This window comes from Phocoena sinus, chromosome 5 (assembly GCF_008692025.1).
Source record: "Phocoena sinus isolate mPhoSin1 chromosome 5, mPhoSin1.pri, whole genome shotgun sequence".
NCBI classification, from domain to species: Eukaryota; Metazoa; Chordata; class Mammalia; order Artiodactyla; family Phocoenidae; genus Phocoena; species Phocoena sinus.
In genome coordinates, this window is record NC_045767.1 from 16635339 (window position 1) to 16658112 (window position 22774).

Genomic DNA, 22774 nt, shown 5'->3' on the forward strand with positions numbered 1-22774 from the left:
TTCTGGTTTCTCCTCCCCCACTTGACCTCCACAAAGGCTGTTTTTGTGCGTGCCTAGAATTGACTGCACACATCCAGGAACTGGAGAGGAGAGCTGAGACTGGGGTGTTTTCGTAATAAAACCTTGGTTCTAAATATCTGACCCTCTACCAGTTTCTACTCCATTTCATCCTCTCTTCCCTCCAGGTGACTCTTGGATTGATTTGAATCAATACTGGATTAATTTGAACAATGTGGCAGTGACTGCATTTTTCACATGAAAATGCTTACCTGCGGACCAAGAAGCACTGCCTACACATATAATGAAACATGTTTCAGATCAACTTGTTTAAGTTTTATGTGGTTACCACACTACATTCTGTTCATCATTCTCTGGGATTTTATAGTTTGCATGAAATGTAATATGGTCATTCACAACCATTAAAAAATACAGAGAATAGTTCTTTCTTTCATAAAATAATAGTCTCAGATGATTACACTTCCAAAAGCAAATGGCAAATAATATATAGACAGAGCCACCTTGATTAATAAGCAATGGCACTATCATTTGAATACTTAACATAAATTTATTATTACTCAATCTTAAAATCTCCTTTTTTAATGAGAAGTGGTAACATGAAATTGTATACTTCGAAACTGGTTATATATAAAAAATTGATATATTATATTCATCAAAAACGTTTCAACCACAGTAAAAACAGCTCATTTGAACATTCAGAATTGTTCTTCTATAGCAGGAGCCACATATTTACATGAATATACATATACAAAAAATAGTCCTTTGAGGTTCAAACAAATCTGCCTTGGCTTAAAACAATTCCAACAAAATTTTAAAATATGTCAACATTACTAAATTCCTCAATACTTAAAATACTAAGTTGTGACAATTTTTATAAATGAGTGTTACATAAAGACAATGTTTCATAATTCCCCAATACTTTTGTAGATCAATGGTTCATTCATCCATTCATTCATTCATTCATTCAAAAAATATTTAAGCAATACCTACTTTCTTCAAGGCATAATGGTTCTTTAACAAATTTTTAGTTGTTTCAGTTTTTAATTAGAAGTGATCAACACTTATGAATAGAGTCAATATATGCAAAATAATGTAGTGGTAAACAGTAACGTTCCTTTTTTGAATAGATTGTATTTTATGCTACTTGCTATACAATTTTATGTAATGACTGTTTCCAAACACTAAAAGTTAACGTATGCTACTTTTCTTTCTCTCCATGGTAGTCCATTCCACTGCTATCTCAGTGAGAACCCGGGGCTCTCACTGCTCTCTTTGGAGCTCTGTGAGGCTTCATCAAATGTTTATTATGACTACTTACAATTTTGCAGAACCTAAAGGACTAATGAAGTAAAACTCTGGACCCACTCTCTTATCTCCATGACCAGTTAGAACAATTTGGATGTTTTCAAAGCTAAAGTATTGGGTTGGCCAAAAAGTTCGTTTGGGTTTTGTTCTGCAAAAACCTAAAAGAACTTTTTGGCCAACCCAATATTTGCAATGCCCCGCAGCTCAAGTGTTAGAGCATCAAGTCACCCCCAGAGGTACTGGGGTATCCTTCCAGGCAAGGACACATTTTGCTTTACAGGAATAGAGCTTTGCTTGTAATGTGCTTAAGCTCTTACCACTTACATATAAATTTCATAAAGTGATATATGTTCTATAAATGATGTAGATACAACTGGAGTTCCAAGCATTAGTAAATTTCAACAAATATTTAAATTAATGGTAGACAAAAATACTTCCATTTATTTATATTATGAAGAAATTCTTCAGAGTTGGACAAAATTATTACAGACTTACCTGAATCTGTAGCTGTGATCAACAAGACAAAATGCTCCTTTGTTTCACGGTCCAAACTCTGTGTCACTCGAAGCTCTCCACTAGATGAGAGAGTAAAAGCACTGTCTTCATTACCACCAAATAGAACATACGAGAGTTTGCTGTTAGAACCTTGATCGTCATCTCTTGCCACGACCTATAGGAGAGAATAATACACACCATGAATGCGAGTAAAACTAACAAAATGTATATCATGAAATAAAGTGTATCATTAAAAATAATGAGGTAGAGCCATATGTTCCAATATTAAAGGGTTTCAAAGACATGTTTGTAAGTTTCAAGCAAAAAATTAAAATGGTACAGAGTACTATGCATTATTTGTGCAAAACTAGGCATAAAAGCCATACATTGAATTCTTGGAAGGCTTCACAAAAAATTTTAACAGTAGTTTCATCCAAGTAGTTGGATTTGTAAAGAGGGAAGGGAGAACAACATTTGTAAGTTTTCAAACTTTTACATCATTTTATTTTCTTACCATGTGCAGATATTAGTTATAGTGAAACAAAATTCAAAAATACACAAATGCATAAATATGTGCAACATGAGTAAACACAAAAGAATATAACTGAAATGCAATATTTAATCTACAAGGAAATAAATAAGTCCTTAGGTATAATTTTCATAAAACTGTCCTTTTCAAGATTTGCTATACCTGCAAGTAAGCATTTTTGGATGAGAAAGAGGAAGAGAGTGGGGGAAGCATGTACATTTTAATTAAATGAGAGTCTTATAATGAACACAATATTTGTTTTATTTAAATATACTGACCTGAAGAATTGTTCTGGGTAGTGTCCCCAAATTCTCAGGGACATTTACAGAATATGGAGATAGCTCAAATATGGGAACAAAATCATTAATATCCAGTAGAACAACACTGACAGTGGAGGTATCAGTTCTGGGGGTGCTGCCCCGATCTGTGGCCTGAACAGTTAAAAAGTAAGTAGGGGTCTTCTCTCTATCCAAGGGCTTAGCCACAGTGATTGCACCTGTGACTGAGTCGATCCGAAATTCCTGATTGGCATTACCATCAATAATGCCGTAGCGGACCTGTCCATTTGTACCTTCATCTCCATCTGCTGCGGATACTTGTATTATATCCGTTCCAGTGAGTGTATTTTCATCAATCTCCACTTTATACACGGCCTGTGCAAAAACAGGGTTATTATCGTTGATGTCAAGTACCATAACTACAACCTCTGTAGATGAAGAGAGAGATGGTTGACCTTTGTCTGTAGCCACCACTGTTAGAGTATAATTAGAAACCTCTTCTCGATCCAGTTCTCCAGTGAGCCTCACTTCTCCATCAATGGTCCCAATACTGAACTTGTTTCCCGAAGGGTTCAGTAGGTTGTACTCAATATAGCTATTTGGGCCGCTGTCTGGGTCAGTTGCTTGTGCTTTGAAAACAATGGTATCAATAGGTGTGTTTTCTGGAATGTATGTCAATTTAGGGGAAAGAAATGTTGGTGGGTTATCATTTACATCCAACAAAATAATGGAGACTTGAGCAGTGCTTGTGAATCTGGAGGCTGGAAGCTGTGGCAGGTCGTGAACTTGAACGACCAGATTGTAGAAGGACTGACTTTCCCGATCCAAAGCTTTCTGGACTTTCAGTATCCCATGCTTGTCAACTGTAAACTGCCCAAGGCTATCACCAGAAGCAATGCTGTAAGCCAACTGGGAGTTGATGCCTGAAATGGAAGGGAAAAATTAAATTTTCTGAAATATGTGCTGATTGCAAACTAAACTGCACCAAAATTTTCATGATATGAAACTGCACATTTAATATATGATGCCTCCAAACACACCTTACAGATGATTTAGCCACAGTTAATTTTCTTTATAAGTAATACATAACCCATAATCCTTTCCTTGTCAACGTCTGATCTGAAAAGATGTTTACAATCTGGTGAACAAATGATCTATATACTGCGGGCTATTTACCATGGTGTTGAAATGCTAAATTACAAAAATAAAGAGGAAAAAAATATTCCAGAGAGCGGATATTTTTCTATACATTTACTTATTTCTGTCACATAATTCCTGAGAGTTCAACATTAACAGTGCCACACTATACTACTAGCCAAACATTTATCACTTTAGTAATTTATTGAGGCCGACACCAATTTTCAGAGAAGGGTAATAAAATTTTCTGATGTATGGCATTAGTCATGGATGCTTTAAGTTTACTTTTACATTTCTTGTCAGAACCAATAAATACTTTTTAATTCCTATTAAGCATCTGGCTAATGGCCTTTGAGAAAATAATTCTCTTTCAAATTTTATTATGTGTATGTACTGTGTTTTAAAAGTAATTTTTGAAAGAAATATTAGCAGTAAAAGGCTCCAAATATAAAGGTTCACACTATTTGGGGGCTATTTTTAGATAATATTTTATCTATTTTTCCCAGGAACACGTGTCAAGGACCTGCTGTATAGCACAGGGAACTCTGCTTAATATTATGTAACAACCTAAATGGGAAAAGAATTTGAAAATGAATAGATACATGTATACGTATAACTGAATCACTTTGCTGTACACCTGAACTAACAACACTGGTAATTAACTATAGTCCCATATAAAATAAAAAGTAAAAAAAAAAAAATTATATATAAATCCTCATTTCATAAAATGATTGCAGAGATTCTTCTAACAAAGATGATATGAAGAATGGATCAACCTATTAGTTTAGTAAATAATTTAAAGGTAAACAACAGATAAGCAGTGCAAACAGAAAGAAAAATCATATTTTCTGCCCCAGAATAGCATTTTCTTCACTGGTGCACAATGTCATGTGTACTTTTGTATTTTATCATAAAGCTGTTGGGCAACCATAGGATAAGAATTTCCAAGAAACATATTGTATATGTAGATAACTCGTCCTTAATAAAGATACTATACTCTGGGATCTTCTGCTAGGGAAAATCTGTTGAGTTACAAAAACTGCTTACAAATGGCTCCTATATTTCTGAAGTTAATTTTAACTATTCAGGTGTCAGAAAAGATGTCCACCCTTTGCCAAAAGTCTTCTAGAACAATTTGATCGCCTTTTTCCTCTTTTATTTCTTGAAAAATACTCTTTCTCAAGATTCTGTGGATATTTGAGTTTGCTTTTGCCTTTCTTTAAACTCATTACAAATCTTTATAAAGGTAAGTTTAGTTGAGTAACAGGATTTTTTTTTCTACCAGGTAAAGTCTGCTTGCTCTATTTTTAAAAAAATGCTAGAATTATTATTTTCCTGTGATTTAATAGTCTCTTATCTAATGGCTTTTGTCAATATGTTGATGCAGAGAAAAATATTTATGGAGATAACTTTTGGGAACTGGCTTATTCACAAAAATTTCTAGGATAAACAAGGATTGAGCAGATCTTTGAAAAGGTAGGATTTTTCTCCTCATTTAAGAGTTGTGGCTTTTAATCTTTGTAGTTTATTTAAGACTATTCACAAGAGAACAAAGCAGAGGTTATAAACTTCCAAATACTTAGGAGTCTGAGGATCAGGAAAAATATGAATAAATAAAGCTAACGGAGGCCACAGCTCAATTCACCAGCAGAGATAAAGAGAAGTTTAAGATCTGGATAGAACAAGGTCAAGAGCCTACTTCAACTCTTTGACTTAAAATTTCACAGGTTTGGGGGAAGAAAAGTTCTATCAACTGATGCAAAGATAAAAAGTTTCATCAACTGGTGCAATATATGTATATATTACTTAGAAAGCAATTTGATTTTAAAGATATATATACCCATATATATATTATATATATATATTTAATATATTTTTAAATAGAATTACTCTCTAAGGAAATTTTTTGCCTTTCCTATGGCTAACTCCATCAGTAAATATTTAATTCCTAGTCTTTGAGGCACAAATTCATACACAATTATTATTGAGAAAAAAGTTATGATGACCTCTGGATAAAAATAATACCAACAAGCAGAGATATACTTCTACGTGAGTATATAAAACCTTTCATGCCCAAGATCAAAAGAAATTTAAAATACTTACAAAACTACAGATGGCTACAAAGTGATGGCCTAACATTTCTACATAAATCAACTGGATGCAAGTAATTAAATCAAGGATCTGAACACCCTTGGTCCACTGTGTATGCTACTTCCTGGAGTAAACAATTAACTTGCAGAGGCAAAAAGAGAACATGATACCAAGATTTTATAGTCTTGTAAACAGCAGGAGAGCCTCCTTTTTAGGGAAAACGTTTAGTGGAGTAGGTAGATGGTGGAAGTAATAAATATTAAGCTTTAGCTAGAATTATGAAAAAAGAAAAATTTGGCTTTATATTCAAATTCATAATGAAAAATGTATCAGGTGATAACGTTAACAATGAACTGATGATAACAATCATTATCTTTGAAAAAATAAACATACAAATACAACTAGTTTTGCACAAATATGCAGCAGCATCTAAGAAACAGCTCTCATCTCTGGAACTGAGACCTTACGGTTGCAATTACAGGGCATGGAAGCCATCTATATGGACTTTACTGTAAAGAAAAGGACTTTTCATTCCTGTCAAGTCTAAGTGACTCTGGGCATGTGCTCTACATCTAGAAAATACATGTAGACATATTGAAACTCAAAATTCTCCCTGAACCTTTGTACTATGCTGAAAAATTGAGAGCTCAGGCCATTCTTCTCTCTCTGCTCCTTGCATCAAATATCCCAATCATGAATCACTAAATATATTATTTTAGTATTCTATAATTTATTCATATGTGTTGGGACTTGAATTTAGTGGGCTTTCATAGCACCAGATTTTTAAGCCTAGAAAAGTTCATATTTCTAACCATTTGTGTTCAATGTTCTGAAAGCAGTTTATTTACGTGACTCTTTCTTTCTTTCTGGCAGCTTTATTGTGTGTGTGTGGTTGTGTTAGGGTGTTTTTTTTTTTTTTTGGTTGATTTTTATTTCAATCTTAAGAATAATTTAGTTCCAGGAAATACAGCATATAACTATAGGTATGTAGTGCTACTATGAAATGTGTATATTTATTCACAATCCATAAATGTTGTCTAATTATTTCTATGATGAACTAGTATTTGTCAACTTATCATACAGCTGTAACACATGGAACTCTTGCAAATAGCATTCACGTTTATGAAGCAGTTCCAACAAGGTCATCAGGTCACTGGAATATGAAACCCATTTACAGGTCAAATGATCTGCATTGTGTACCAAGCATATATCAGTAAATTTATTCAGCAATAATTACAATTGCTTTATGACTCTACAACTCCCCAATATTTTGAAGAGTTTATGAATTTATTTCTAGGATAATGTAATAATTATCAAAGCCAGAATATTTCCGTGAAACTTCCATTTTATAATACTTTGCTTCAATATGATACTTTCTTAACTGTATGCATGAAAGCCTTGAGATTAATACATGTGCTACTTATCTTGTGAACACAGTAAAATATTTGCTTTATTCTTATTAAATGGTATGTAATCTAAAATTTTAGGTTAAAATTAGAGAATTTAGATATAAGTAACAGAAAACGTTAAATTTATTTCCATATAAAATGTCTTCATTTAAGATGACAATATTCTCTCATCTGAAAACTCTTGATCAGAGATTAAAATAAATTTGCTAATAAATTTGCTAATTAGGAAAGTCTAATTAGCAAATAATATTGTTTGTGAAATATCTTGAGAACTATTTAGTATAACTGAGTTGGCAGTTTTAAACAAAGAAGGTTACCCTTGTACAGTCTTATCATGATCCCTGTAATTCAGAAAGATTAGAAACTGTGTCCTATATTTTAGGTCAAAGTACAGGAAATTACACTAATAAAAGTATTCTGAACTAAAACAATGGGAAAATGTAGCTTGAAACTTTTACCTAACACAATTAAAGGCAAAAAAAAAAATCCATAAGAAGTAACTTGAAGTCAATGGTTAACACATTTCTCTGCATATGCTTACATGGATTATTCCAGCAGATTTCACACACAAAAAAAGTGGCTTATTTGCTATTTTCCCAGTTCCCTACAATCAAGGTGTGAGGATAAACGAAATTTACTTTAGAGCTGCACACAATCCTATGATACAATGGACTCTCTCTAATACATAATAAATAAGTCACAATGAAACCTGGCAGATAATTCTTCACTACAGAAAAGTTGGAACCAATAAAAAAGTTCATATCCAGAGATCAGGTAAATTAATTAAGTTTATATCAATAATAATAGAGAAATCAACATCCAAAATAAAGATTAACCTCAGTTGTGTATAAAGCCTAATGGTAGACAATTACAGAGCTGGGCTGATGTACATGAAATAGACTGAGCGATGTTCTTAGGCCAGGACTGGGTACATACTAAGGACAGGTGGCCCATCACATTTGCTGGTTCCCCATCCACGGATTCAACCACCATGGATCAAAAATATTTGGGAAAGAAAGACTCCAAACATTTCCAAAAAGAAAAACTTGAATTTTCCATGCACTGGCAACTATTTACATAGCATTTATATTGTATTAGGTATTATAACTAATCTAGTAATCTATATGGGAGGATGTGCATAGATTATATGCAAATACTACACCACTTTACATAAAGGATTTGAGCGATCTTGGTACCAGTAGGGGTCCTGGAACCAATCCCCTGCAGATACCAAGGGACGACCTGTATTTGACAATTGTCGGTTATTGTTACTAATATTATTAGCAATTTCTAGAACTAACATTATAGGCACTTCTATTTTATGTATATTTATGTGTCCAATATTAACTGTGCTTAAATAAGAGGGGAAGACTTCAAAATGTACTTAATGAATTCCAAAGAAAGCATTCTCATGAATTAAAATACTGTGCTCTTTGCCTCTCATATCTTTCTAAGTGGCAATTCTGGACACTCCTGAAAGGAAACTAAGTATAGAGCAGAATGTTGAGATAGAACGGTACTCTGAGATTACATAAATCATTTAAGTCAGCAAGAACCAGGAAATTCTAAATCAAGGTTGATATGCCTGTGTCACGAGGCATATCCTTGGGCTAGAGACCCATTTCCTCTTAAAATAATGTCCCTTGTTTTCTCAACTGAATGAACATTTAGCTGCATCCAGTGGAAGGGAAAACAAGGTACAAACTTTCCAAACAGTTTAGTTAAAGACTGATAATCTATACAATGTTATCTCTGAGCCTATATTATCTGATATTCGTATATACAAGTTAGTCTTAGAAGAAAGACCAAGGGAATCCTATTTTAAAATAAAGTTTTTCAAATAAATAAAAATCAAGCAAAAATCGAACATTGTAAAGTCTAGATTTAATGTAAAATCTCAACTGGATTATATAGCATAAATTAAAGAGATCTGAGACTGTTCTTTGAGACAAAGCATGAAAGCTTGCTACAATACTCTGAGCAATTTTCAGTCAGAAATATAAAACTAGGGCTTCCCTGGTGGCGCAGTGGTTGAGAGTCCGCCTGCCGATGCAGGGGACACGGGTTCGTGCCCCGGTCCGGGAAGATCCCACATGCTGCAGAGCGGCTGGGCCCGTGGGCCATGGCCGCTGAGCCTGTGCGTCCCGAGCCTGTGCTCCAAAGTGGGAGAGGCCACAGCGGTGAGAGGCCCGCGTACCGCAGAAAAAAAAAAAAAAAAAAAAAGAAATATAAAACTAATCATGCATTCTTAAGTATTTTTTGAGACTTTGGTTTTCCTTTTGCATCCATATTTTATCCCTTTCATGTTAAAAGAATATATGTAAGCAAATAGTTATTTATCTGACATAAACCTACCAAAAAGCTGTTTTATGACTTCTACATTGCTAACCTGCAATAGTGTCATACAGTTAGGGAGAAAAAAAGAAAGATAAAGTTTAAAAAGCTTATAAGATGATAACAATGCATGCAGTGTAACTGTTATAAATAAGAAATTAACCAACAAAATACTTAATCTTTTCATCCTCTATAGTTAAATTATAATCTATTCCTCAACTTTGGACCTATACTTATAAAATGCAATTTTGTGACAGCGGCACACAGTAAAGAAATACGAAATAAAGCTGATGATATTTTTTAATAAAGTTTAAGTATATAAAATAAAGTACATACCATCATCCGCGTCAGTAACATTAAACACAAGAACAGTAGATCCTAGAGGTAGATTCTCCATTAAAGATGTGCTGTATGAATCCAAGCTGAAAATGGGTGGGTTATCATTTACATCTAGTATATTGAAATAAACCCTAATGGTAGTAAATTGTCCCCCACCATCTTCAGCTCGAACAGTGAGAATATAATATTGCTGTGCTTCATAATCTAATATTCGAGTCAAATTAAAGACTCCGGTAACTGGATTCAGGAAAAATGTGCCATCTTCATCATCTTCATTTACAATATATGTAATTTCTCCATTCACACCAGAGTCATCGTCTGTAGCTAAAATAGCTGCTACCAAAGAACCTATCAGAAAAGTAAGAGTCTAAAATTAATGGGACAGGGTATTGCTAAGAGAATACTTATGATATCAAAAACTTTATTTCTACAGTAAAGTATTTTAACTAGAGAATTACTATGAAAATATAATGAACACAACATTCTGTAGATTTCTACATTAACACCCGATACCAACATTCCCAAATAGTATCAAAATGTATAGCGTATTAGATATGTTGCAATGTAAATGTTCTGGGGAATGAACACTACTTCGGACATTATTTTTCTACCTGGCACTACCAATCCATAAACATATTGATGAATTCAATGAGCATATATTGGGGCCCATTGCTAGTGCCAGGAACTGGGAATTCCAAGCAATAATACAAACTTATGCTGAGGGGATACCAGTCGACAGCTCATATGACCGAGACAGGCTGGGACCTGGGGCCCTTTGCTGCAGTGCTGCAGGGCTTACACCAGCACACACCTCTCCTCAAGCAAAACAAATACAGAGAAACTATATGGGACTGAAAATAACTGTGTGCATGCCCAGTTGGGGTAAATTCTAGACCAAGAGATAAAAAAAGACCAAAAAAACCAACTGCCACTTCTGAAGAGCCAGGAGCAAAAACTGGGTGTTGGGAGCAAAAGCAGGGTACTGTGCATGCTCCCTGCACTCAGCACCACAAACAGGTGGGCAGAACACCTAAGCCACCCCTCTGGCCCGACCCCTGGGCACACCCCTACCCTGACCCCACATAAGGAACCAGCTTGCCGAGCAAGCAAGGGAACCTATTACTTGTTTTTGCTCCTTCCTGCTGGGGCAGGGGCCCCAATAAAGCCTAGCCTCAATTTCTTGTCTGGCCTTTAGTCAATTTCTATTGATTGGGGAAGGCCATGAACCCTGGGCAGTATCATGACCATTGCTAGAATTAAGGCGAGAAAGAAATGTAATGGGAATTACATGAAGGACATGCATAACTCATCTTGCGGACTGTAGTGAGAAGTAGGCTTCTATAAATGTTTCACTCCTCTGTCAAATGAGTTTCTAAAACATATGCCTAATTCCAAACTCACTCCAAATGTAATTCAGAATGCAATTTCAGTTTTAGATAAGAATTTCCAATAGTGGGAAGGAAGCATACCCACACCAATTACACGGATTTTGGGTACTCAAATTCAACAGTCACAGCATAATATGTTCAAATAGACAAGGTGGGAATTCAGGATTCCTATTTTACTAACATTTATTGAGCATCTGCTAATCCTCGAACCCCATGTTAGCAAACTCATATATGTTTTACCCTAATTCTAACAGGAATTGTTTCCATATACAGCAGAATGAACTGAAGCTAAGAAATGAATACATTGCCCTGGTTCACACAGCTAGTAAGTGTTAGAACCAGTATTGACAGGTTTTCATGTGCTTTCCTTTGCTTTTTCTATGCACAGCAACCTATTCACATCAGACTTTTTTTTTAATCTTTATTGGAGTATAATTGCTTTACAATGATGTGTTAGTTTCTGCTTTATAACAAAGTGAACATCAGACGTTTTTAAAGTGGAAAAATGCTATCAAAACTACGGTTGCCAGAAAAATCCACAATGCATGTCACAAATACTTTCAGAAACAGAAATATCTGTAATTAGTAACCAGATGATTGGCTACCTTCATTTGCTCTCAAAAGTCTAGAAATTTGTTTGGGAATTGTAGTGAAGATGGTTAATTAAAATATTTCAAAATCCAGCATTTATACCTAGTAGCATACGGTAAAAACTAGTCACAATTTAAGAGTAGCCAAAACATAGTCCATAATTGTAGTCAAAGGTGATCCTTGCCAATACACTTATGGGCGTGCCACCTACCTGGGGTAGTGTCTTCTGGGATGTCAAAAGAGTACACAGGCCTGGAGAACTTGGGTGTGTGGTCATTCACATCGCTGACAGTGATATTTATTCTCATATCTGAGGACTGAAGGCCGTCATCTGCACGAACCAGCAAGGAATATTTGGAACGGCGTTCCCTGTCCAACCTCTTGGTAGCTATCAGATCTCCAGATTCAGGGTCAATTCGGAAACTGTCATCGGCTCCACTAATGATTGTGTATGTGACAAGGGCATTTGCACCCTAGGAAAAAAAGATGAGTATCTGAACTGCTAGAAATAGAACACCAAGAGTACCACTCCTTGTGCTGAATACGTATTTGACAAAGTGAAGCTTTGGGGCTTAATTTCACATGATACTGTAAGATTTCAAAAGGTAACAAGCCAGAGTAGTGTATTACCTAGTCTTTCACCATTCACTCCATTAAATAACAACAAATCGCAACCTTCAGTATTTATATGTATATTTCAGTATTTATATAACACAATGAAGCTCAACCTTCAGTATTTATATATACCATTCACTCCATTAAATAACACAACAAATCTCAACCTTCAGTATTTATATATTTTTTAATTCTTAAAATATACACATGGAAAATACGAATGATGCTAATACTATTAACCACATAACCAGAGGTTTGCTAAAGGCTTGCTCTGTGCCAGGCCTAGTGACAGCACTAAGTATGCATTATCTCGCTTCCATTCACAGTTCCGTGAGATACTATTCCTCAAATGAAGACACGGGGTTCCGAGATGCTAGTTAACTTATGCAGAGTCACACTGTAAGTGTGAGTGTGGATTTCAAACCCTAGTCTGCTTGACTCTGAGCTCATGTTCCTTCTGGTTCAACATGAAAAGGTATTAAACAAATCAAGCACTAAATGGAGGCTTGCAATAAGTGCTGTGAGAACCAAAGACAGGGATTATTTTGACCAATTTGGTAGTGTGGAGAGTTTAAATCTAAAATAAAAGAAGAAAAATCAAGCTAAAGTATTAGATTATGGGTGTATGTTGGAGAATCTCAGTTGTAACACACATTGAACTGTATGGCCAAGAAACCACTAATCTTGTTTTAATTGAAAACAATCTTTTAAGTCTCTCGATAGTGTAGGATGGACTAGAATGAGCAGAGGCCAGAGAAGGGAGACAGTGAATAAAGTTTGGCCCCAAGAGGCTGGGGCTTTAGTTCCTCAAGATGAAACTCTATACAATCTGTATTATTTTCTGGTTCTAAGTCCCTGTTCTGTAAAATGAAAGCAGGGATCCATTCTTGTTTTCTCTCAGATCTTAGAGCTGTAGCACTCAAAATCTGAGGTATGAACTAGGAATTTGGCAGAAGGAATGGAAAAGTTGAGAAAAATACATTTATTAAGTGTTTATTAAGTGCTAAGCACTGCTCTGAGCACATCACTTCATGGGCACTAGTTGTTTAGATACTTAAAGGTAATCCAGTTGGGTAAGTACTATTATTATCCCAATTTTGAAGATAAAGAAACTGAGACAAAGAAATATGAACCCTGGCTATCTTGCTCTAGAAATGAGACTCTCAATTATTATGTACCAAACATAATACACAGGACAAATTAGTTAAGATCTGATAGGTTATTGGATATAGAAGTAACAGTAACAATACCTCTCATTTGTTCAACATTCCCCTATATTCTCATTTCTTTCTTTTTTTAAAAATTGCAGTTGATTTACAATGTTGTGTTAGTTTCAGGTGTACAGTAAAGTGAAACAGTTTTATATATATATATATATATATATATATATATATATATCCACTCTTTTTTTAGATTCTTTTCTCATATAGGCCATTACAGAATATTGAGTAGAGTTTCCTGTGCTATACAGTAGGTTCTTATTAGTTATCTATTTTATGTATAGTAATGTGTATATGTCAATCCAAAACTCCCAGTGTATCCCTCCCCCCTGCCCTTATCCCCTGGTAACCATAAGTTTGTTTTCTACATCTGTGACCCTACTTCTGTTTTGTAAGTAAGTTCATTTGTACCCTATTTTTAGTTTCCAAATATAAAAAGTATGATATTTTTTTTTCTGTGTCTGACTTACTTCACTCAGTCTCATTTCTTTCTTTTAACAACTCCAGGCAATGGATGTAAAAGTGAAACAGAAGGAAAAAAATTTAATTTCAAATTACTTTGGCTGTGAATTAGGAGAATACTCTTGCTGAAGACACCTCTGGATAAGATCTGCTTTGATGCAGGAGAAAGTATACAGTGAAATTTTATAATTTTATGTATAGTATGTTAAGCAATTGAAGGATAGTTTCATAGAAATGGTTATGTGGCAATGGTCATAACCATAGAAATGGTTGTGTGGTCAGAGATTTGAAAAGGGGTTTCATAAAACTATCTGAAGGTCGATATATGTAGGTCACAGTTGAGGCCACAAGATTTGTTGAGGATTTAAATTAGAATAGATCAAGAAAGGAACAGCAGCATAAAGATTGAATACTACATTTAGAGAATGAGAAAAAGGGGCAGGGACTACGGGAAGAAGAGGGGGAAGGACCTAGGAGACCCAGAGGACAGCCTGCCACAGAGGTTAAAGGGAAGGTTTCAAGAAAGAACAGATTTTAGCAGCATCAAAAATAAAGAAATTAAGGGAAATTGAAATTAAAGCATCTAGTGCTCGCTTCGGCAGCACATATACTAAAATTGGAATGATACAGAGGAGATCAGCATGGCCCCTGCGTAAGGATGACACACAAATTCGTGAAGTGTTCCATATTTTTCTAATGAGAATCTACTGTATAGCTCAGGGAACTCAGTGCTCTGTGGTAACCTAAATGGGAAGGAAATCCAAAAAAGAGGGGGTATATGTATACGTATAGCTGATTCACTTTGCTGTACAGCAGAAACTAACACAACGTTGTAAAGCAACTGTACTCAAATAAAAATTAATAAAAAAAAATTAAGCACCCATCTGGATTTGATGATGGGGGATGATAACTTTACAGTATTTAAAAATCTCTTATAAACTTACCTATATATTGTTGCAATTATGAGCAGTTTGATTTAGATATGTTTACTTATATGTATATTATAATTGAAATATTGAGTTAAATATTATACACTGTACTGGCTGAGATCTGATGCTCTGGAGTCATAGTTTTGGGCTTGAATATTTGCTCTACTACTTATTAATTGTGTGTCATTGGGCCACTACCTAACCTCTTTGAACCAATGTTTCCTTACCTGGACAATCGGGTTGGTAATAATACCTGCCACATAGGGCTGCTCTGAGGATTAAAAGCACTCATATGTGTAAAGGACCTAGAAAAATCCTTGAGAAGCTTTAAGTGTATGACAATGCTAATTGTTACTTTTAGTCCTATTTTAATTATTTTCTTACAAAAGAAATACAAGTTAAATGTATTTGATGACTAAGTTGTTTGCAAATAAATAATTTAAGTAAAAATTTGATTAGAGTTGCTACATATCCCAGGGAAAATATTTTCTGATTTCCTGTTAATATGTAGTATTGAGCCTTGACACTGAGGTATAAGTAGTGTTGGAATTGTCAACTTCAAAAATTGCTTTTTGATTTAAATATACTCACATAAAACAAATATACTTTTTTACCATATTAAGCTATAGCAAGGTATTTATGAAAATATACAGCTAAGAACTCTCCAGAAGATATTAGGAAGAACATAAATTTAGGGTGTTTAGACTATAAAGCTGACATGCTGGGAAATTTCAGCAGCTGAAGTTTCCATACATCTTTTCCATCACAGATTAAATATATTTTATCTTCATGACCAAACACATAAGGGGATGATTTCTAACAGTTGAAGGCAAAAATACTCTTTCAAAATTTACATTTAGTGGAATTTGCTATATTTGTACTGCATTCCCTAAGCTAATCTTAAAATTTAGTAACATGAATGCCCCAAAGAACATTTTAATTTAGTAATGGAACAGCTAGGTTTAACATACTATGCACATTTATCTTGCATATTCAGGTGTACATAGAGTATCTAATGTATTTATTGTAATTGTATGGTTTAACAAAAACATTCAATAAGAATTTTAGACTTCTAATCTGACCACATTCTGTACCATTTGTTCTATTTCACAAGGAATTCGATTATTCTGGTAAAACAGTCCAGGGAAAAACAGCTACACTCAATTCGGACCTACTAAAATGGAATTTGGAAACTAGGGGAAAGCCAAGATACAAAAACATTTCAAGCTATTGTACAAATGGTTTGAAATTGAGAAATGTCCTGTCTGCAAAATGACTATAATAATTAATACTCCTAAACTTATGATAATTCTTCTGAACAGAAGCAAAGGCAACAGGCTATGTCGATAAACCATCTTTTTCACTTTCAAAATCAGCTGATGTGGTGCATTAGTAGTTCTAGTGAATGTCTGAAAATGTGTAGCCAAGAGTAATGATTTAATTAGGTCTTTTGAAAAGTCTATTTATTTAATATTCCAAATATGCAGTATCAGCAATGCTACAAGAAACAAGTATCGTATTTCAGCTGTAGCCCAGTGGAAATAATGCTGTTTAAAAATACTCCACTCTCCTGAGGAACCACAGAGACAAAAGTAAGTGGAAGGAATTCTAAAAGTAAATAGCTATAAATTGCAAATGCATTTTATGAACTTAAGTAGTATTTTCAAAAACACATATGGTACCATGGAACAAAGCTTGAGTATCCTGGCCAATTACAAGCATAATAATTCTGTTTATCGAAGGAAACAAGAGACTGACAAAGTCACATGCTTCTGAGAGATGTGTATCTTGATCCAACACATGTTTCAAAAGATATTTAAATTACGTTCAACATGTATATGTTGCTTTCTAAAACTGATTCCTTTACCCAGGCATTACTCTTCAGTGACCTACTAGCTTCTCTAACATACTAATATTTTTATGTTCAATTTAGTAATTAAGGACAAGTGTATAAGCTAAAGAATATATGGACATAATTTGCTGATTACCTACATAATCTTAGCATTTTAAAGAATTCTATTAATCTTGCAAAATCAATCTACTGGATAGTTGTGTGACAATTTAATGCTGGCCACAAAGTAAAAGCAACTCCTTGCTTTCAGTATTGATTCCTACTCAAAACTAGATGAAGAAAGAAAACAGAGCCACGATTTGGTAAGAAAGAAAACATTTCAAACATATATATATATATATATATATATATATACATATTTTCAAATTTAACTAAGAGGTAAGGAGCTGACAATAGAGAAGAAGATAGAAGGTTTACCTAAAAGCATTAATAGTAATTTATTATAAACCACTCAAAAAAGGAAACAGCCAATAATTCTGAATGCCATAGGAAGCCTAGGTATCCATTATGCATGGCATAGAGCCAAAGAAATTGGTTTCTAAAGCCAGGATTGGAAATAGTCAGTAGTCATTAAAATGCTACTAAAAAATTTAAGAGAAAACATATCCAAGAAGGAAAACAACCTCAGGGGCTTAAAATTTTAAACATAAGAGTCCAAAAGCAGTTTTCAAAAAATGTCTTCCTTTTTTCTTTTTCTTTTTAAACATCTTTATAGGAGTATAATTACTTTACAATGGTGTGTTAGTTTCTGCTTTACAAAATAGTGGATCAGATCTACATATACATATATCCCCATATCTCCTCCCTCTTGCATCTCCTTGCCACCCTCCCTATCCCACCCCTCTAGGTGGTCACAAAGCACCGAGCTGATCTCCCTCTTCTATGCAGCTGCTTCCCACTAGCTATTTTACATTTGGTAGTATATATAAGTCCATGCCACTCTCTCACTTCCTCCCAGCTTACCCTTCCCACTCCCCATGTCCTTAAGTCCATTCTCTACATTGGCATATTTATTCCTGTCCTGCCCCTAGGTTCTTCAGAACCATTTTTTTTTCAGATTCTATATATATGTTAGCATACAGTGTATGTTTTTTTCTTTCTGACTTACTTCACTCTGTATGACAGTCTCTAGGTCCATCCACCTAACTACAAATAACTCAATTTCGTTTCCTTTTATGGCTGAGTAATATTCCATTGTATATATGTGCCACATCTTCTTTATCCATTCATCTGTCGATGGACACTTAGGTTGCTTCCATGTCCTGGCTATTGTAAATCACACTGCAATGAACATTGTGGTACATGACTCTTTTTGAACTATGGTTTTCTCAGGGAATATGCCCAGTAGTGGCATTGCTGGGTTGTACGGTAGTTCTATTTTTAGTTTTTTAAGGAACCTCCATACACTTCTCCATAGTGGCTGTATCAATTTATATTCCCGCCAATAGTGCAAGAGGGCTCCCTTTCCTCCATACCCTCTCCAGCATTTATTATTTGTAGATTTTTTGATGATGGCCATTCTGACTGGTGTGAGGTGATACCTCATTGTGGTTTTGATTTGCATTTCTCTAATGATTAGTGATGTTGAGCATTCTTTCATGTGTTTGTTGGCAATCTGTATATCTTCTATGGAGAAATGTCTATTTAGGTCTTCTGCCCATTTTTGGATTGGGTTATTCTTTTGATATTGAGCTGCATGAGGTGCTTGTAAATTTTGGAAATTAATCCTTTGTCAGTTGCTTCATTTGCAAATATTTTCTCCCATTCCGACGTTGTCTTTTTGTCTTGTTTATGTTTCCTTTGCTGTGCAAAAGCTTTGAAGTTTTATTAGTTCCTATTTGTTTATTTTTGTATTTATTTCCATTTCTCTAGGAGGTGGGTCAAAAAGGATCTTGCTGTGATTTATGTCATAGAGTGTTCTGCCTATGTTTTCCTCTAAGAGTTTGATAGTGTCTGGCATTATATTTAGGTCTTTAATCCATTTTGAGTTTATTTTTGTATATGGTGTTAGGAAGTGTTCTAATTTCATTCTTTTCCATGCAGCTGTCTAGTTTTCCCAGCACCATTTATTGAAGAGGCTGTCTCTTCTCCATTGTATATTCTTGCCTCCTTTATCAAAGATAAGGTGACCATATGTGCGTGGGTTTATCTCTGGGCTTTCTATCCTGTTCCATTGATCTATATTTCTGTTTTTGTGCCAGTACCTTACTGTCTTGATTACTGTAGCTTTGTCATATAGTCTGAAGTCAGGGAGCTGGATTCCTCAGTTTTTCTTTCTCAAGATTGCTTTGGCTATTTGGGGTCTTTTGTGTTTCCATACAAATTGTGAAATATTTTGTTCTAGTTCTGTTAAAAATACCAGTGGTAGTTTGATAGGGATTGCATTGAATCTGTAGATTGCTTTGGGTAGTATAGTCATTTTCACAATGTTGATTCTTCCAATCCAAGAACACGGTATATCTCTCCACCTGTTTGTATCATCTTTCATTTCTTTCATCAGTGTCTTATAATTTTCTTATAATCTCTGGGAGAGCTTTCACCATTTGATATTACATGGAGCTGGGAGGTCTCTGGTGGACCAATATCCTGAACTCAGCTCTCCCACCTCAGAGACACAGTCCTGACACCCAGCCAGAGCAGCAAGACCCTGTCAGTCACACGGCTCAGAAGAAAAGGGAGAAAAAAAGAAAGAAAGAAAAATAAAATAAAATAAAGTTATTAAAATAAAAATAATTATTAAAAATAAAAATAATTTTAAAAACAAAGAAAGAAAAAGGAGAGCAACCAAATCAAAAAACAAATCCGCCAATGATAACAAGCGCTAAAAACTATACTAAAACAAACAAAAAACAATGACAACAACAAAGAAATAGACAGACAGAACCCTAGGACAAATGGTAAAAGCAAAGCTATACAGTCAAAATTACACAAAGAAGCATACACATACACACTCACAAAAAGAGAAAAGGGAAAAAAAAAAAAATATATCGTTGCTCCCAAAGTCCACCTCCTCGATTTGGGATGATTCGTTGTCTATTCAGGTATTCCACAGATGCAGGGTACATCAAGTTGACTGTGGAGATTTACTCCGCTGCTCCTGAGCTGCTGAGAGGGATTTCCCTTTCTCTTCTTTGTTCGCACAGGTCCCAGGGTTCAGCTTTGGATTTGGCCCTGCCTCTGTGTGTAGGTCGCCTGAAGGTATCTCTTCCCGCCCAGACAGGACCAGGTTAAAGGAGCCGCTGATTGGGGGGCTCTGGCTCACTCAGGCCGTGGGGAGGGAGGGGTACGGATGTGGGGTGAGCCTGCGGCGGCAGAGGCCAGCATGACATTGCACCAGCCTGAGGTGTGCCGTGCGTTCTCCCAGGGAAGTTGTCCCTGGATCACGGAACCCTGGCAGTAGCGGGCTGCACAGGCTCCCGGGAGGGGAGGTGTGGATTGTGACCTGTGCTTGCACACAGGCTTCTTGGTGGCGGCAGCAGCAGCCATAGTGTTTCATGCCTGCCTCTGGGGTCCACGCTGGTAGCCGCAGCTCGCGCTCTTCTCTGGAGCTTGTTTACAATGGTCTCTTGCCTCTTCGGCAGCTGCAGACTTTTCCCCGGACTCCGTCCTGGCCAGCTGTGCAGCACTAGCCCCCTTCAGGCTGTGTTCACGCCGCCAGTCCTCTCTGGGCGCTCCGACCAAAGCCGGAGCCTCAGCTCCCAGCCCCGTCCGCCCCGGCGGGTGAGCAGACAAGCCTCTCGGGCTGGTGAGTGCTGGTCGGCACCGATCCTCTGTGCGGGAATCTCTCCTCTTTGCCCTCCGCACCCCTGTGGCTGCACTCTCCTCTGCAGCTTTGAAGCTCACCCCTCCGCCACCCGCAGTCTCCGCCCGGGAAGGGGCTTCCTAGTGTGTGCTTCACAGCTCCCCCCCACTGGTGCAGGTCCCGTCCCTATTCTTTTGTCTCTATTCTTTTTTCTTTTGCCCTCTCCAGGTACGTAGGAAGTGTCTTGCCTTTTGGGAAGTCTGAGGTCTTCTGCCAGCGTTCAGTAGGTGTTCTGTAGGAGTTGTTCCACAAGTAGATGTATTTCTGATGTTTTTGTGGGGAGGAAGGTGATCTCCACATCTTACTCCTCCACCATCTTGAAGGTCTCCTCCCCTTCTTTTCTTTAAAGTTGCAGGTGAAACTATTTCCTCCCTTCCATCCTCTGCTGCCTTTTCCTCCTTCCCCCCCACCTCTCCTTGCCCCCGCTTACAGGTCCTATTACAAAATACTCAGTGGTGATTTTTATGCCTTCAGGTGCAGTCACATCCTGCACAAATTGTCAACATCCCTACCGCCCCCTGAATGGCAAACGATTCTTTCTATTCCCTAGTTATTCCTGCTTTATAACTTTACCCGTTTCTGCCCCTTTAACTCCCCACCCTTTCTCACCTCAAATGCACTTCTTGCATATCCTAGCTATCATCACCTTACATTTAGTAATTTAAAAAGAAAAACTGGAATATCTCAGGATAACACCAGCATGGTTACTTACATTTTTTTAACTTAAAAAACAAAACTCAATAGAAATAAAACAAGTACACTAAAACCGTGTTGATGTAAATACCTAGAGACATAAGGACTTTCCCAGCCTTCTTCAAATTTCATCATAAATATAAACACAGCTCAAAAGATGAACTTGAAGACAATGCAAGTGTGTGTGGGCATACACACACACAGAAAAGTTAAAGAGAGAAAAATAAACACGCAGGTAGCACTGCATTTGTATTAACCCTTCTCTGTCATATCGTGAAAAGAAAAAGTAGAGGGGAAAATAAAATTATAACAGTATCAACGTAATAGTATTAAAAGGGTTGAATGTTGGCATCTCTTTCAAATAATCAGTTCTTAAGAGACTAGTGTATCCCATCGGAATATATATATATATTATAATTAACATATTATTGCTTCCTGCCTTGGATAAATCACTTGAAATAAATGAGGTTTATTTGTTCTGTTTCTACAGAGAGTATAGCTAACAGAGCAGTTGTTACAATTACAATTATTTGATGTATTGATTGTGTAGGCTTATAGCAATTGCATGAGCTTCTTTTCTGTTGTTGATTTTTAGTTAGTTTGCTAAATAAGAGATAATGAAATTTTATGAATTGAGCTATCCAAATATATATTATCAATGATGAGCTTTAAGGAAATGCAGTATTTACTAAATTATAGTTGATGATATTTCATATCTATCAATAATAATAGACATATTCTGCACACGACTCTTAATGGTAACTGGAATTGGGAATAAACTTTTCTCTATATAAAATTGAGTAGGAGGTACTAAACTTGAAACACCAAATCTTTTTCAGTAGAAAACTCCAATTACCTAAATGCCCTTGCTTTATTTTGTTTCTTTTTCCTTAGGAAAAAGAAATTTGGCAAAATGTATAAATGACTAAGTCATTATATTTCTGTACTGGCTGTTAAATATTAGTCTGCTATTGAATTATTTACCTTTTTTTGGTTGTTGTTTTTTGTTTTGTGGTACGCGGGCCTCTCACTGTTGTGGCCTCTCCGGGAGCACAGGCTCAGCGGCCATGGATCACGGGCCCAGCCGCTCCACGGCATGTGGGATTTTCCCGGACCGGGGCACAAACCCGTGTCCCCTGCATCGGTAGGCGGACTCTCAACCACTGCACCACCAGGGAAGCCCTTTTTTTTTTTTAATTTTATTTTACTGAAGTATAGTTGATTTACAATGTTGTGTTAATTTCTGCTGCACAGCAAACTGATTCAATTATACGTATATTTATATAT

General features: G+C 35.9%; 1 protein-coding gene and 1 non-coding gene across 2 annotated transcripts in view; one reads left to right on the forward strand and one right to left on the reverse strand.

Moving 5' to 3' along the window:
* The window catches only part of FAT4 (FAT atypical cadherin 4), a 172352-nt gene that overhangs the window by 74847 nt on the left and 74731 nt on the right, over window positions 1-22774 (reverse strand). Inside the window, 4 exon segments of the mRNA XM_032632562.1 lie at window positions 1819-1993; window positions 2626-3548; window positions 9933-10283; window positions 12126-12387. Of these exon segments, the coding sequence (XP_032488453.1) occupies window positions 1819-1993; window positions 2626-3548; window positions 9933-10283; window positions 12126-12387 (1711 nt within the window).
* On the forward strand, window positions 14798-14904 carry LOC116754864. Its single transcript, XR_004350193.1, has one exon. It is a non-coding gene; the product is annotated as a U6 spliceosomal RNA (small nuclear RNA).